Source organism: Zalophus californianus, chromosome 3, assembly GCF_009762305.2.
Source record: "Zalophus californianus isolate mZalCal1 chromosome 3, mZalCal1.pri.v2, whole genome shotgun sequence".
In the NCBI taxonomy this organism is placed as follows: Eukaryota; Metazoa; Chordata; class Mammalia; order Carnivora; family Otariidae; genus Zalophus; species Zalophus californianus.
In genome coordinates this window covers 130490032-130508134 of record NC_045597.1, presented here as the reverse complement: position 1 = coordinate 130508134, position 18103 = coordinate 130490032, and the positions used below count along the sequence as shown (strand labels likewise).

The 18103-nt window shown below is 33.6% G+C and overlaps 1 protein-coding gene across 3 annotated transcripts in view; it reads left to right on the top strand.

Annotated features, from left to right (window-relative positions):
- Nucleotides 1-18103, top strand: part of SCN7A (sodium voltage-gated channel alpha subunit 7) — a 79665-nt gene that overhangs the window by 19352 nt on the left and 42210 nt on the right. For all 3 annotated transcript variants that reach the window (XM_027591108.1, XM_027591106.1, XM_027591107.1), the window contains exons 3-9: nt 2597-2709; nt 3064-3153; nt 4521-4649; nt 6062-6153; nt 11985-12191; nt 15030-15099; nt 16837-16978. In XM_027591108.1, the coding sequence (XP_027446909.1) occupies nt 2597-2709; nt 3064-3153; nt 4521-4649; nt 6062-6153; nt 11985-12191; nt 15030-15099; nt 16837-16978 (843 nt within the window). The remainder of the gene's footprint in view (nt 1-2596; nt 2710-3063; nt 3154-4520; nt 4650-6061; nt 6154-11984; nt 12192-15029; nt 15100-16836; nt 16979-18103) is intronic.

Genomic DNA, 18103 nt, shown 5'->3' with positions numbered 1-18103 from the left:
CAAAGGGAAGATCGTGATATTAATTGGAATAGGGAAGAAACAGGGTGATGATAGAACTCAACCCCTATTGTAAGTTGTGGGAAATAAAGGAATGAGGAAATGAAGATGTCAACAGGGATTTAATGTGATGGCCTAAGAACTGATGTGATGAATGCAATGTTTAAGTAAGTTTAATCTGAAGACTTCTAAATTAATATTACATAACAGAAATAGGGTCAGAAAGATGATATAGGAAATAGGGTAATCCAAGCCTGAAGTCAAGAGGCCTGGATTATAGGAAGGTTTCAGAGGAGGGAAAAATGTAACAAACCTGAGAAGAAACAACAGGATTTGAAGACAGACTAATAATGCCAAAATTTCCAGCCTGGAATAATGGTACTTGCTACTTAAAAAAACTGAAATAATTCTAAAAAAGATTAAGCTTGGGGGATAGGAGGATTAGTTCTGTTGTGGACAAATGTAATTTGATATTCTTGTAAAGCATTCAGTGATATTACTAAATGGGCAAAATGGAATTGAACCAAAGTCTCTGGATGGAAGGCAAAGTGATGATTTTGCATAAACACAACTCTTTCAAATATTTTGCATGGAGGAAGAATATTGACATTGTAAATGTATATATTAACAAAGACTCCAGTATCTCTCATAGCTTCCATGGGCATTATGTAACATTAGCTATAAAACATCTGTAAAATCTTCAGAATATTTTAGTGAAAATGTAACTTCATCTCAATTATCTCTGCTTTCACTTTTGCTATGCTTAAGTCCTAACAGTTGACTTAACATAATAACCTTAGAAGTAACTCTACTCTGGCAGAGTTCTGAGTTCTTTTTAGTGTATATAGATATGGTAGGCAGATCTAAGTTTGTTACTGAAGATAAAACTAAGGATTTTGAAAAATAAAACAAGCCAAAAATTATAAGGATAGTTTGTATAAAAAGTGTTATTATTAATAATGACACAAAGTATTAAAAATGTGAATTACATTCAGTTTATTCTGTTAAGGATGGTATACCAATAAATAATCCTAAAATTAAATAGTTTCAGCACTTAAACATTAATTGGAAAATTGTTGTGTCTGGAATTACTCATTCCTTCACAACAACATAAGCTAGTTGATTGCACATATATTACCTCTTTTTTTATTATTTATTTATTTATTTCAGAGAGAGAGAGAGAGAGAGAGAGAGACAGTGCAAGAGTGTGTGGGGGAGGAGCAGAGAGAGAGTCTTAAGCAGACTCCATGCTGAGTGCAGAGCCTGACCCTGGGCTTAATCTCACAACCCTGAGATCAGGACCTGAGCCAAAATCAAGAGTCAGATGCTTAACCAACTGCACCACCCCAGTGCCCCACACATATATTACCTCTTGTATGAATTTTGAGATTGTTCTGGAAAATAACAGAAAGCACATTTTAAATAATCAGATTTTGGGGGGCCCTTTTATTTTGTCTTTGCTTTTGAAACTGAAAGAGGGAAAATAACTACAATACATGCCAAAATGTCCACAGATTGTATATTGGAAAGTGTTTTATTGAGGAGAATTATAACACAGTTGGTTTCCATTTAGAACATGTATTCATAAAATATCAATGCATATATATTTGTCTTCACCAATATATTTATATATATAGGCACAAATATAAATGCCAATATACAGTCACCATAGATACCTCTAATATATAATTATATATAACATACAATATGATACTTAAGTATGTAATAGATTATATTTATATATATCATTTGGTATATTATATTGTATCATATTACATTGTATACTATATATTATATACTATATTATATGGGTATAATATAATTATGTATAATGTATTTTTACTCACTCCATCATAAATGAATTTTCCAAATGGATATGTATATATAGTAAAAGTGTATATGTGATATATATGCACACACACAAAGACATACACACATAGGTAGACACTTTCACGTGTATCTATAATAGATACACACACATATATATGCACACATAGACATATATAACTCAGTTTTAGGATATTTCTGATCTTTCATTATTTCTGGATTTAATGCTTCTATATCCCAGTATATTAGTTTTACATGATGTAACTTTCTGCTTTAGGTATGTTTATGTCAATGATAACATACAAGTGGGGTTTTATACCATAGATACTTACTAGTGATTAATAAAATATCTTAGTGAATTGGGTCATTTTTACTATTGTAATTGCATGCCCTATTTGCTTTGAAATAAATTAACCTTTTTTTATATTCATTAAATTTGAGTTTCTTTAAATGCATCTTCATGAGCCTTTACGATAATGATTTCTTCCTATTACATTGGTTCTGCAGGAAGACTTGAGGACTGAAGAGTGGCAAATAGCTTTGTTAAAACACTGACAAAAAAAAAAGTGGCAGGTAATCCTAAATATCAGTGAAAATGTTTAAAAGAAGAAATCTTTCCATCTGACTTAGTCTGTAAAACAATATCAAAATATAAGAAAAGTGTAACTGTTAGAATTCACAACTGAAATGATCATTGGCAATATGTTGCATAATGGATGAGATTATAGTTCCTACTTGTAATTTTACTTGATGTTCTTTTTTCATTTTACAGACTTTCATGGTATTAAATAAAAGCAGAACAATCTTCAGATTCAGTGCTACGTGGTGTACATTTTCTCCTTTCAATTCAACTAGAAGAACAGCTATTAAGATTTTGCTACATCCATATCCTTTTCTATTGGCTTTAGACTGTACTAATAACAAATGCAACTATTCTATTCAAATATTGCTGCAGTCTTTTTCTCTTTTGAATTGATATCTCATTTTAGGTCATATTGGAAACTGGATTATAACAGCACCAAGTGTTCCATATTTGAAAATACATTTAAAAATTATTTTCAAGTACACACAACAGTAGTAAATATTAACAAATCTTAATCCTCCTTGATTTTGAATATGAATAGTATTCTTTTTGACATTTAAAAAGCTATTTTATCTCATGTATATACATATAAACACGTTATAGAAACACATATTTCCAATATTATTTTTATCCATTATTCCTTGACTGTAACCTACCTTTTTCCGACTATTCATTTTAATTAGTGTCCTGATTGACTGCATATTTATGTCCGTGACTGAGATGCCAAAATGGGGCCCAATATTACAGTAAGCCAAATAATTTTATTATACATTATATCACATATATGATTATATCTTATATTTAACATACTGCATTATAGTACATTATATACTACATATTTAACATTTTACAATTTACTATTTATCTTTAATATATAATATTCATTGTAATGTAAACTCATTGTGCATAATATAATCTTTATACATATAGCACAACTAATGAATTTTCCAAGTAAAACCAAATACACACATATATCAGTTAATAAATTTTAATGTTTTTCTGCCCTTTCATTATTCTTAGTTGGACTTTAAATGCTGCTATTTCCCAACATGTTAAGTCAACATGATATAAGTGTTTGAACACTTAGCTATATGTTTATGTCTATCTATCATACAAATGAGGTTTTATTGTAAAGTTAATTAGTAATGATTAATATATTATTTCAGTGCCTGGAGAGTGGCAAATAGCTTTGTTAGAACACTGACCAAAAAAAAAAGATTTTCTTTACTATTTACAGATTTTCTTTACTATTGCCATTCCACACCTGATTTGCTTTAAACTCAAATAACATTTATTCCTTTCCATTCTAAGAAAGTTATTTCTATTGCTTCCTTTCTGTTCTATTTCTCTTTTCTTTCTTGAGTGATGTGAATAGTTTGGCTTGCATTAGAATGCAATGAGGGAAAGGCCCATTAAAAGTTCTAGAGAAGAAGCCTTTCTTTTTTTTTTAATTTTATTTATTTATTTGAGAGAGAGGGTGAGCATGAGCGGGGGTTAGGGGCAGAGAAGTGGAGAAGTGGAGAAGTAGACTCTCCTGCTGAGCAGGGAGCCCGACGTGGGGCTCCATTCCAGGACCCTAGGATCTTGACCTGAGCCAAAGACAGATCCTTAACCGACTGAGCCACCCAGGTGCCCCAAGAAGAAGCCTTTCTTGATGCTACCTCCTAAGCTTTTATTCAATTCTTAAAACTAGTTAATTTTGGAAGGTAAATATAAAACTGATTCACCACAAAATTCTTATATATCCATATAAGAAAATTAGTTCTTTCATACTCTTGTAATTCAGTTAATTATTGTGTGATTTCTAATGTGGAATAAATTTGGTATTTTGTATTTTCATTATTTACCAAAATACATATGTAAAGATTATAACTCTAGCTAGGGCTTGTTGAAAAAAATTGATAGTCAAATTTCATGGTTGATGCTGTAAGACATAGCCCACCCTAAAAGCCTTAGCCTATGGTTCAAGGAGCATAGACTTTTTGTTGTCTAGTTGGTTGGTGGATTGGTTGGTTGGTTGGTTGGTTGCCAAACGGTTACCATAGACCTATTATTTCGGAGCTGACAATACATTATTCTCACTTTTAACATTTATATGAAAAATTTTCTGCAGGAATACTTTGCTTGGAATTTACACATTTGAAATACTTATAAAACTAATTGCAAGAGGCATCTGGGTAGAACCATTTTATTTCTTTGGTGATCCATGGAACTGGCTCGATTTCAGTGTAACTTTGTTTGAGTGAGTATTTCTTCAAATTACAAACAGCTTAATACCTTGCTAAGTAAATACTTTTCATAAAGAAACATCAAGATTTACAAAGTTTTCTACTTGCAAAAATTCTGTGAACAAAAAATATTTCATAAATCATAGCCATAATGACTCTCAGGCAGCTCCAACTGAACTAGCTCTCAGAATATGCAATAAAAATGAAAGGAATGGGATATTATCTGTTTTCTATGTAAAGCAAAACAACAGAGGTTGAATTTTGGGATTGTAAATGATTATTTTCAGTGCATAGAAAATCTCTTGGAGACTTACAAGAAGATCCTAACATGTTTGATTTCGTCTCCAACCTACATTTTATTTAGCTACATTGCTTAAGACCAGTAAACACTAGATATCAGAACAAAATATCTTAAACACACCCACACACATTTTCGAGAGTGTTACATTAAATTCTCATGATTTACATGGGTATTTTTTCAATGATTCTATTTAGTGTGCTCAGTTTTATGGCTAAGGAAATGATCACTGGCACCAAACTCCTGTTGAATATAATTTAAAATGATATTCATTTTTAAGTTTGGTGTTGATTTTTTAAAACAACAAATAGACTTCATAAAGCACATAATCAGTGTCTGCCATGTTGTAAGCAATAAAAAATAGTAGCTAATATCATTGAAATTATTATCACTACTACTTTGATTCCTACCATTATTTTGCTGTTGCCAGTGCTGGTAGATAATACTTAGCTAACACAGCTACGACTTAGCCCCGTGTGCCAGGTGCTAAGCTATGCACTTTACATGTATGAGCTTGTTTAATCCCCACAAAAAGCCTCAGAATTAGGAATTATTATCCCCACTTTAATTTTGAAGAAACTGAGGCAAGAAGAATCAGTAATTTTTCCATGTCACACTGCTAGTAACTTGGGAGCCTGGATTTCTACATAAGCACTCTGGCTACAGGCTGTGCCCTTAACCACTATACACACTGCCTTCGGCTATCATCACCGTCGTCATTACCATCATGATCATACTCATCATGATCATCATCAGAAGCTTAAGTACTTAAATCTCATTCCTTAAAAAACTATAGACTTTTCCTATTTTAACTACCTCTTCAGTGATTAAAGAACAAAATATTTATGAACGTAATATGGGGTACCTGGTATGGAATTATGACTAATCACAGTGTCAAGCTTTTATAAACTGTCATGATTTGTGGATTAATATTTACCTGGCTACCTTGCCCTGTAAAAATCTTTGTCTTCCAATCAATAAGGCAAGTATTTGCAAAATGGAACAATGAGAGCAAGGGAAAAGTTTGGATATGTGGTTTTAAAAATAAGTTTAAATAGTATAAAAAGTCAGTGATAAGTAGCATAGGCTCAGTAGGACTTCTAAATAACTCTTAATTTAATTCCACAGGCATATAACAAGATACTTAGCTCTCGACTCCATTACAATATTTAGAATTTCAAGAAATTTGAGAATTTTGAAAATTATTCCCCTAAACCAAGGTAAGAAATGGCATTTAGCTCTTGTCTTCATTTTGATTTATGTACTACCCTGTATTCTCTTGAACTCCCCTGTAACTGCTTGGAGAAATACTAAATTGAACAATGTTTCATCTTTGAAGTCAGTGAATTATCTGATCTATAAGTTTATTTCAGTCACTCCAGGAAAGCAAAAAAAATAATAATAATAATCACATTTGACTTATTTATTTGAGATGGGTTCAATACTTAATCATAAAATATAGAGATTAATCAAAATATATTACATTCTATTTTTTCTTATTTATCCTTCCATCTTAAATATGAACTTATAAAATTGTTCTTAGACTTCTGAGAGAGATAGCAATCTAGACAGATACCTAATATGCCTTCTTTTCTTCACTGCATCTAAAAACCAGTTGAAATGAACAAAGTAATATAAAATAAGAGAAATTCCATTTTGCTCTGAGTGCTTGGATAGGGTGCATTCCACATGCCGCAGAGTTAAAGGAGGTTCTGCTGAATAAGGTAGAGTTGTGACCACACTGCTAGAAGACGCTGAGGACTAATTTACAGTTCCCATTCCTGAAGGTATCCTAGAGAAGCCCACGAACATCTTCTAATTTGTGTTAAGAATGGATTAAAAACAATCCGATATGAAAGAACTACACTCAGTGTTTTGGATGCTGAGTCAGAAGCATGAAATAGGTGGGCCAATAAACCCAGAGGTAAATGTGATAATTCCAGAAATGAGATCTACAGGAAATTTTTGTCCACTGCAACACCATGAAGAAGGCCAGATATATACATACTATGTACTTGGAGTCTAGCCTAGGCAAAACAGTAAAAAGATTGGATGATGGATGGTACATAGCCCTGTGGATATATTAAAGCACTGAATTGTACACATTAAATGTGTGAATTGTATGATTTATGAATTATAGCTCAATAAAGCTGTTTAACAACAATGGTCTGTGTATGGCAGCTTCACCAAACCCAGTGAAGAAAGCGCCAGTGAGAAGAGTTGCGGTGATAGGAATTCCCACAGTTCTACCTCCCTTACTACTCTCCACAAATTACTAGAAGATAAAATTGTATCACCTGTGTCTTTATCTTAGGCTCAGATGTGAAGATTATAGAACAAATCAGGTGAATCCAAGTTAATACAAGAAGAACATGTCTTAGTGGAGTTGGAAACACACAGCCTGATAGAAATTGCTCTTTTCTCAAGGGAGAAAATAATCAATGGACATACCAGCAATATAGAGCATATGAAAGTACTTTGCAGTACCAAAAGGGAAACATACTATTAAAGAAAATAAAAATAATCCTCTTCTTTCTTTAAAAAATATGCCCTAAGGAATAGGGGCAAGCGTAAGAAGTCATCTTTTTTGTAGTGCCTTCAAGATTTTTATTTATTTATTTATTTATTTATGTATTTATTTAAAGAGACGACACAGGCAGGGAGGAGCAGAGGGGAAAAGAATCTCATGCAGACTCTGCACCGAGCTCCACACGGGGCTTGATCCCACAACCCTGAGATCATGACCTGAGCAGAAACCAAGAGTCCATGCTTAACTGATTGAGCCACCCAGGCGCCCCTTTTGTAGTGCCTTCAGAGGAAAACCTAGACTCAAGCGAAAGATGAAAATGATATAATAAAATAGACAAAAACACCTATCAGACAAAAAGGTGATAAAAATTATAATACCCAGGGCGCCTAGGTGGCACAGTCAGTTAAGAGTCCTACTCTTGGCTTCGGCTCAGGTCGTGAGCTGTGGGTCATGGTTTCTGTACTCAGCGGGAAGTCTATTTGAGATTCTCTCTCTCCCTCTGCCCCTCCCACTCCTGCTCTCTCTTTTTCTCTCGAAAATAAATACATAAATCTTTTAAAAAATTAGAATACCCTTGGTGACTATTTGATGGTAATAGAAGCATTAAAATATGGTATTATCTGTACAGTATTATAGTATGGTAAAACAAAACCACTTGTGTAAAGAAAAATGAGGGAAATTCTATATCAATACAGCAGAACCAAAAATGGATGGGTTAATGAAAAAGAAACCTAAGTTCTATTTTATGGATAGTTGGTGACCCTAAAAATGAGACCAGAATAAATGTAAAAGACAAATTATTCAAAAAGACACTAAAAAATTAAAAAAAAAATTTTAACTTGAGATTTTTCTCACAAATGGAAAAGGTTCATTTTTATAGTAGACAAAAAAATTAAAAGATATACTTAGACATTATAACATTTTTTAATTTTAAACTTCTAAAAAATAAAAGTATTATAAAAATCCTATAAGCAAAAAAGCAATGAAAAATTGCCTATGGAAAAGTTATTTTTAGACCTCTTGATAATATTGAACATGAATAGGCAGTGTAGTTTCAGAGTTTGGAGGAAGTGTAAACAGGAAGGTTATGACACCAGTATTCTATACTTGTCTGTCATCCATATGTGAAGCTGATAGGAAGATATTCTCAGTCATGCAAGAGTTCTGAAATTTTATATATGTATCTTTCCTGAATAACTGGTATGAAAACAAAATATTTAACAATGGGAAGATTTAATACCAGAAGTAATCACAGTGAACTCTGAAATCATTTCAACACAGAATGAATTTCAAATTAACTGTTGTTAGTGATATGTAAAACAGAATGCAAATATTATAAATCCGAAGTAATAACAGACATGCCTAAATAGAAACATATTTTGTGTTTCAGAAAACTTTGAAATAGATGCCAAAATTGTAAAAATCTAGTGATTTTTAACATTAAAACCTAAATTAATTTGGGTGAATTCAGCATCTGCCTTCAGCTCAGGTCATGATCCCACCATCCTGGGATCAAGCCCCACATCAGGCTCCCTGCTCAGCGGGGAACCTGCTTCTCCCTCTCCAGCTCCCCATGCTTGTGTTCCCTCTCTCGCTGTCTCCCTCTCTGTCAAATAAATAAATAAAATCTTTAAAAATAAAATGAAAATAAATCAGGCATATTCATCCAAGTCACCTCTGCTCCCCTTTTGCATGAATTTATGTTTCCTGACAAGCCATGATAAGGATTTGAATGTTACCTTTCCTGTAAATCATGAAAAATAATATGTAATGCAAAATACACAAATTGAACAATTATAATAAACTAATATAAACACTGTATGTTAATTCAATTAAAAAAAGAAAATATACAAAGACCTCATGACAGTTGCCAAATGAAAAATACATATAAAATATACATATTTTGATGGGTATTAAAGAGGGCACGTACTGAATGGAGCACTGGGTGTTATATGCAAACAATGAATCGTGGAACACTACATCAAAAACTAATGATGTAATATATGGTGATTAACATAACATAATAAAATTAAAAAAATTTTAAAAATACATATTTTGGCAAGTTCGTTATAGTAATCACAGAAATTACATTAAAGCAAAGTGATCCCATTTTTCTTTTAATAAATTGGCAAAGATTTTTTTAAACACCCCAGTTTTAGTGAAGGCTTGACTATGTATTTATATATTTGGTTTATACATTGGTTCAACATCTCTTAAAAACAAATTGAACATAAATGTATTAATACTTACATATATTATGATCAGAAATTCTATTTCTAATATAACACTTTAAAAAAAGGCTTGCATATAGCAAAATAAAATTAATAGTACAACTCTAAGTGGCAAAAATAAGCTATAAACAAGTATTTCCATATGGTAGCAATTAAAATTGTATATTTAATCTAGATATCACATTTCTTTAACCACAGGAATAACTTTATTTCTACCTTATCCTAATACACTCAAGAAATCCAATCATCTGAAGAGGTCACTAAAAAATAGATTTTCAGGGCACCTGGGTGGCTCAGTCTGTTAAACCTCTGACTCTTGATCTCACCACAGTTCTTGATCTCATGATTGTGAGTTTGGGCCCTACAAAGTTAAAAACTCAAAAAAAAAAAAAATAGACTTCCAGTTCTCACAATAATATATGAAACGGGTATTATTAGCCACATTTTAAAGATAAAACAGAAGCATAGTAATATTGATAATATCACAGAGCTAGTACATTCTTATCCATTGTTAAGCTGAACAGTTATTAGGATCCTAAATATAAACAGACCAACAAATAACAAGAGAGCAAAGGAAACAAGAGAAGAAAGGAAGGGAGAAAGTAAGGAACGGAGGGAGGGAGGGAGGAAGGAAGGTTAATACTGGTTTTATCTATGAAGTACAATTACATTATTTTTGTTTTTTGTTTCTTTGTTTACAGAATTGAGCTTTTGAAAAAAATTTAAGTGCAGTTGACACACAATGTTACATTAATTTTAGGTGTACAGTGTGGTAATTCTACCAGTCTGTTATGCCACGCTCACCTCAAGTGTAGCTACCACTCTCACTATAAAAGGCTCTTACAACACCACTGGCTGCACCCCCCATGCTGTGCCTTTCATCCTGTGACTTAGTCATTCCATAACTGGAAGTCTGTACCTCCCACTCCCCTTCACCCATTTTGTCCATGTCCCCCACCGCCTCCCCTTTGGCAACCACCCGTCTGTTCTTTGTATATATGACTCCGTTTATGCTCTTCTTATTTGTTCATTTGGTTTATTTTTTTAGATTCCACATATAAAGTGAAATTATATGGCATTTTCTTTCTTTTTTTTTTTTAAGATTTTATTTATTTATTTGACAGAGAGAGACACAGCGAGAGAGGGAACACAAGCAGGGGGAGTGGGAAAGGGAGAAGCAGGCTTCCTGCGGAGCACGGAGTCCGATGCGGGGCTCGATCCCGGGACCCTGGGACCATGACCTGAGCCGAAGGCAGACGCTTAACGACTGAGCCACCCAGGCGCCCCTATGGCATTTTCTTTCTGTCTGACTTATTTCACTTAGCACAATATACTCTAGATCCATCCACGTTGTCACAAATGGCAAAATCTTATTCTTTTTTATGGCTGAATCATATCCCATTATATATGTAAATGACATCTCTTTATCCATTCATCTATGAGTGGACACATAAGTTGCTTCCATATCTTGGCTGTTGTAAATAATGCTGCAACTAACACAGGGGTGCATATATATTTCTGGATTCGTCCTTTCTTTGGATAAATACCCAGCAGTGTAATTACTGGATTTTATAGTAGTTCTATTTTTAATTTTTTGAGGAACCTCTATCCTGTTTTCTACAATGGCTGCACCAATTTACATTCCCACCAGCAGTACATAAGGGTTTCTTGAACAGGTTTTATTTAATAAATAGAAAAATGAGTTCCTTAAATAAAGCCAGTTTTAAGGCTGAATTTCTCAATTAGTAAGTGTTCTAATGTAAATACAGTCTACAGATATCACAATGGTGTGTTATTCTCATTCTTAATTCAAATTTGTTCATGTTTTATTTAATTAGCTCCAAAAGTTGAATTCTTAAAAAGTTAATGAAAGAATAGTATAGAATACTGTTATTTCAAACCATTTCTTGGTTCAACAACATTTGCAACCTATTTTATAACTCTACACTTATGTTTATAAACAGTGGTGGTTGGTATGAAAAGCAGTAACCAAGAAAAAAGTCTTGTTCTTTATAGTAAAGAAAAACAAATAATTAATTTTAAAATTTGTGCCTGAATTATTTTCACAGATGTAATAAGCTAGCAATAATATAGAAACCTTAAAGTTCAGATTTTTATTTATTTAATTTTTTACTCATTTTACTTATTAGATCTAGATAATGGATGATTTAGATTATGAAATACAAAGCTGTTGATCTCAATGGAGTATGCATTTCCATGGAGGAATTGTGCTAACAGCTGCTTTACTACGATATCTTACTTTATCAAAAATAAACCTTTCTCTTTTTAGGTGTGAAGTCTTTCGTAGGGATCCTCATCCACTGCTTGAAGAAACTTACTGGTGTCATTTCCCTAACTCTGTTTTTTCTGAGTGTATTTTCTCTAATTGGGATGGGGCTCTTCATGGGCAACCTGAAGCATAAGTGTTTGCGATGGCCACAGGAAAATGAAACTGCAACCCTGCACAACAGAACTGAAAATCCATATTATATCCGAGGTAAGACTCACTTGCCATCTATGTCAAAAAAGTTAAAATTTTTCTTAGCGACCAAGCAGCCTTCACAGAAGTGTTGAACACTCAACTTCAGAATGAACTTCTTGTAAATGCTGTACCTGTACTCAAGTACACATAGCCCCTGCTTTTTGAAATTTCACATGTTACCACTTAGCTTTTACTAAAGACCTACAGGAGTACCTGTTTTCTCTAACCAAAGGAAATCTGAAGATGATTTTCACTTTTATGATAAAGGCTAGAAGTAAAAATAGCATTCAGCTTTTGTTTTGCAGCAAGCCATCATAAAGGTAGCATGCATAAAGGTAGCATTAGGGAGAGCGGCAGGACCAAAGCTCCTTCCCCTGGAACCACACCCAGCCTCCCAGCATCAAGCTGCCATAGCTTTGAATTGTGTCTGTGAGCACCTATGCTTTATCTCAATTTATTTTGTGCATCTGTTAGCAAGATGTGTCCTAACGTATCAAAAAAGCTGAAGAGAGGTTATGTTTGGGTCCTGGGGATGCGCACAAATTTTTCCCTATAAGCTAATGGTAATTGCTTCTTTGCTTTAGGCCATTTCCGTTCACAAAAGTTTTCATTAGGAAGGCTCTACTTTCTGATAGTGGGGGAAACATGCTGATTTGGATCAGTTTCATTTATCAGAATTGCAAAATTCCAATCTTCAGACAGTTCAGTAAGGGAAACCTAAGTTTGAAATTGCTAAATTTCGCAAATTTCATCCTTTAAAATATGACCAAAGTCTTATTTGCATTTTCATTAGAAATTTTAAAATGACCTTATAAATAAAAAATAGACTACATTATAGAAATTCGTACTGTTGTTGGAGTTCAGTTACTGCTGTTCATTTTAAATGTTTTGAGTTATCCTTTGGTAAATAATAAACATACTTTAGGCAAATAGTAATAATGCCAGAATAAATATTGCTTAGCTCCTATATATAAGTAATCTATATATAAGTAATACACATGCCTGATCATATATCTTCACCACAATCCTGCAGAGAAGTGAATGACCCCTGTTACAAACAGAAAAATGGACGTCCAGAGAAATTCAGTAAATGTTCTAGCATACTACTATCAGGTCCTCTGACAGTATTTAGAAAAATATAAAAGTATATTTTTAAACGAATAAAAATAAATTGTTGATAAATCTTATGTAGTCCCCTTACATTAATTTTACTTGTATTTGGATATAATAAGTTCCAAAACAAATCTTAATGAATTTTACTCTTTAGTTTACCCCTTAATATCATTATGATGCAAATAATACAAATTTTTGGTATGTGAGTATGTGAAATGTTTCCTTATTATATGTGTCTATTTCATGTTCTTGATTCTAGTGGTGAGGGCAACAGAAAATAGATGTTAAATCTTAGATTCCAATTGAAATACTCTTTGGTTTCTTTGGTTATAACAAAAATATACAAATTATATAAAAAATAAACAATTTTTACTACTTCATTGTATTGCTAAACAAAGTCCAGGTTCTTTTCATCTTAGTTAAAGCATAATTTATATTATAAAGAAATCACTTTTTAAAGATTACCACTTTAAAATTTGTTCAATTCTAGTCATTCCATTTCCTCTTAAAATCTGTTAGGACCTGCTGAAAATATTATATTTGTAAAATATTATTTAACCGAATTGCCATGTCAGAGTCCTTAAATTTAGAAGAGTATTTGGGAGTGCCCTCTTCTAGTAATGTCAAATTTCATTTGGTTTTGACTGCCACTTAAAAGATCTGATCAATTGTTCCTAACTATGATTTAAAACTTCTTCTAAAATTATTTTCAGTAACAAGTTAAAGTGACATTATTTGAGACTAGAGTAATTCAGTTTTGTGTGTGTGTATGTACATATGTATATGTATACAATTTTATACATACACACACACATTCAGGACTGATCTCATGTGTTGGATCTCTGTGATTTGAATTCAGAACCTAAAATCAATGCTCCTAAGCATGCATGTTCCCAACCCTGGTAGCTCATATCTGTAAATACACAATTTACATTTTGAATGACAGCAGATAAGGATACCCGAATAAATTCTATGGGCTATGATTCAGATTAGTTGGGATTGTGGTGGGAATTAGGTGACATCAGGGTGAGTAACTGGCACTGGATGCTCAATGGAGAAAAATAAGCTTCGAAAATAGGAGGAGGATGGCATTTAAACCTAGAGACAGAAAAATGGTCTTCTGTTAAGGAAGATCATTAGGAATAAACCCTTGGAAGAAAAGGTCCTCAGGGCGCCTGGGTGGCTCAGTCGGTTAATCGTCTGCCTTCGGCTCAGGTCATGATCCCAGGCTCCTTGGATCGAGCCTTGCATCGGGCTCCCTGCTCCGTGAGCCTGCTTCTCCCTCTCCCTCTGCCTGCCGCTGTGACTACTTGTGCTCTCTCTTTATCTCTCTGTCAAATAAATAAATAAATAAATAATCTTAAAAAACAAAATAAAGAGAAAAGGTCCTCAGCTTTCAAACACTTTAGTCTTGGGAATTTTTCCTTCAGGGTTCTGGTCATACCTGGCTGGTTAGTATTCATTTTCCAGAACTCTAATTTTGAAAGTGATTCTCCTCTTTTTATGCTGGGGTTTGTCACTTTTGGGGCAGTGAAGTAGGTGGATTGCCAGACATCTTTTGGCCTGTGCATCACATGCTGGGATAATCTTGTAGATAAAAAAAAAAGGGGGGTGAGCTGTATGTTCCTTCCTTTTCACTATCGAGAGAGATGTTCATTTTCTATGCAGATCTAAATGGATATCAGATATGCTCTTCACTCAAAATTAGATAATAGAATATAATTTCTTTCCTTTTTTCAGAAACAGAAAACTTTTATTATTTGGAAGGAGAAAGATATGCTCTTCTTTGTGGTAACAGAACAGATGCTGGGTAAGTGGGGTTAGTGTTCTTGTATCAAGCTAGTATCATGGATCCATAGTATTTATTGAAAGATTATTGCTTTGGCTGATGTTTCTCATTTGATTACATTATCTCATTTTATCATTAAAACCATGCTGAGAAGCATACACCATGGAATACTATTACCCTGATTTTATAGGAAAAAGCAATAAACTGACTACTTACATGACTTATTCAAGGTCATGAGGTTAGCAAATGGCAAGGCTGGGACTTAATAAAGGTCTGATTTTTTGTTTTCTGTGCACCCCAGAGCTAGTGGGAATTATCAAGAAAGATAATATAAACTTTTCTTGGCCCAGAAGCCTTTGAAGAGAAGAAATAGGAAAGATACGCTGTTATTTCACTTATTTTTATAGCTTATATATCTTTTATGACTATAATTTACATTAATAAAACTTTTATTGCTCTTAAAATTGTACTTATAAATAATTCTTCAGTGGTATGACAAAACTCTCAAGTCTTACTGTCCTATAATTTCAAATGAAGAGAAAAGAAAGTAGAAATACAGTGCTTCTCAGCCGTACTAGCATTCCCGTAATGCTTTATGTGACTTTCCTCAGATGGAAATGATTTGATGCCCACTATAGACTCCGCTCCTTCTTAGGCTCTGGGACCCAAATTAACAAAAGTCATATGGGGGTAGAGGAGCATGAGTTAATGTAGTTTATATATTCATTTGATTTAGACATTTTGTCTCTTGTTCAACGCTGCCCGGCAGTGGGCTTCCATTCTGTTCTCAAGTCGTTATTGTGAACCCATCTCACTGTGTCTGCCACATCACACTCCAGCTAACCCTTTTCATGGACATCCGAAACTCAAATATGACCTGAGATGCTTGTTGAAATTATCTGATCGTGGATAATCAGAATCACAGGGGTGTATTTCAAAGATCAAAAGAGAAAGTCATGCAATGTTTCACCTGTAGGCATCATACCTTGCTGCATGGTAAACAATCCCAAAAGTTAGTGCCTTAAGACAGGAAGAAAATGTATTTGTTCAGATTCTGTGGGTCAGCAATTTCACAAGCCTCAATGCACAAGTACATTTGAAACCTCTCTTTGCATCACGTTTGTTAACTATTAACAAAAGTCCAAAACAAGTCACATGGCCAGAATAACATTGGCAGAAACTACACAAGAGTGTGGATAGAGGGAAGCATGATTTATTTGGCCACCACTGTAATAACCAATCATAATACTCAAGCCCCCAGAAGATAAAAGTATGAAGAGTCCACGAAAGGAAATGAGATAAATCTTTAATCTGATCTTTCTACCAAAGTGCAAGTGCTGCTTATAAATTATCAATGTGATAAGTGTTTTCTCACCCTTAAAAAATGGGATCCAAGGGCTTGAGGTGAGAGCATTTGAAAATTAAACTCTCCAGGACTGCAGCTTCATTTTATGACTGTTATTTCCCATCACGTATGCTTTCACTTGGATACTGTGTAGCAAAGAAATCTTTAACAGGGCTTGGCAAAAAACCATTTGTGAGGCCCTTTTTCCTTCTAGATTAGTTACCACTGTTCACTTATATTAACTTAAAATCTACCTCATTGGCTGCTTTTTCACTGGGCTTTGTTTAGACTGATTCCTGTGGAAGAAAGAGCTCTTTATTATTCAAAAGGGTGGGTATTCTGTATTTATGATTTGGCCATAATCTGAAAGTTACTTAAGAGTAAGCAGGTTTTCTTTCCTTTGTTTTCTTTAGTCAGTGTCCTGAAGGATATGTGTGTGTGAAAGCTGGCACAAATCCTGATTATGGCTTCACAAATTTTGACACTTTTGGCTGGGCCTTACTTGCCCTGTTTCGGTTAATGACACAGGATTACCCTGAAGCACTTTATCATCAGGTAAGAACGGAGAGAATCTGCAGTGCACATAAAAATGGTGCCACGCTCCTCCCTTCTAAAATAATGGTCGAATGTAACATGGTTTATTAAATTTCTATGGGGAGAAGAATTTGAGGACAGAAGAAAAGGGAATCAGAATTACTGAAAGTCAAACTGTATGCTAACACTGGGCCCAAGTCTGTGCCCTGATGTATATCTCATTTAATCTTTGAAACAATCCTGCAAGACCAAACTATATATGCTTTTTATGTGAAGACACTGAGATCAGAGAGGTTGGGTAACCTCTCCCAAGTTACAACACATGTATCTTCTAGAGATCACTGCCGGGCTCTATGCTATCACACATTTGATATTAACTAAGGAAAGAGCATTGGCAAGTACTAATTCTTCAGTCAAAAAATTTGAACCTGTGAGATTACCATGTATTAAGAAATTGCTTATTTAATGCCTACAATGTGTATTTCACTTCAACTCTTCTATTTCTTCTCATTCCCCTGTAATATTTAATCACGCTCTGATTATAACAGAAAGTTTGCCGTTATGAGATTTGAAATCAAATTCTGAGAGTCTCTCTTCATAACTGATGATTTATGTGCCATAGTTTCTCAGAAAGATATAATACACATGAGAATGGTGATTTGGTTTTTCTGAGAGAAGTTTCATCACGGTGGAATATGCAATGTTAGTTTAGCAGCATAGTTAATATCAAAGTATATTAGATAAAATAAATTACCTTAAGTTTCCAAAGTATGTACAGTTGAAGGAGAACGCTCTATACTTTTTATGACTAGATAGATAAATCATGGTGTGTGTGTGTGTGTGTGTGTGTGTGTGTGTGTGTGTAATGACTTGTACAGGCCATTAATAATGATAGGACTTTTAGCACAAAGGTTCATGGCATGTTATTAAGTGAAAATCAAGTAAACTACACAGACATGCAGTACAATTATATTTCTAATAAAAGAAATACATGAAAATATTAAAATGACTTTTTAAAATGCAAACTATATTTTTCTAATTTTATAAGGCGAGTATTTATTTATATGGTTATTTTGCAAACTTTGACAAGTATCAATGCCTCCTCCGCAACACTAGGGACTTATTTCTAAAATAATCTTATCATGT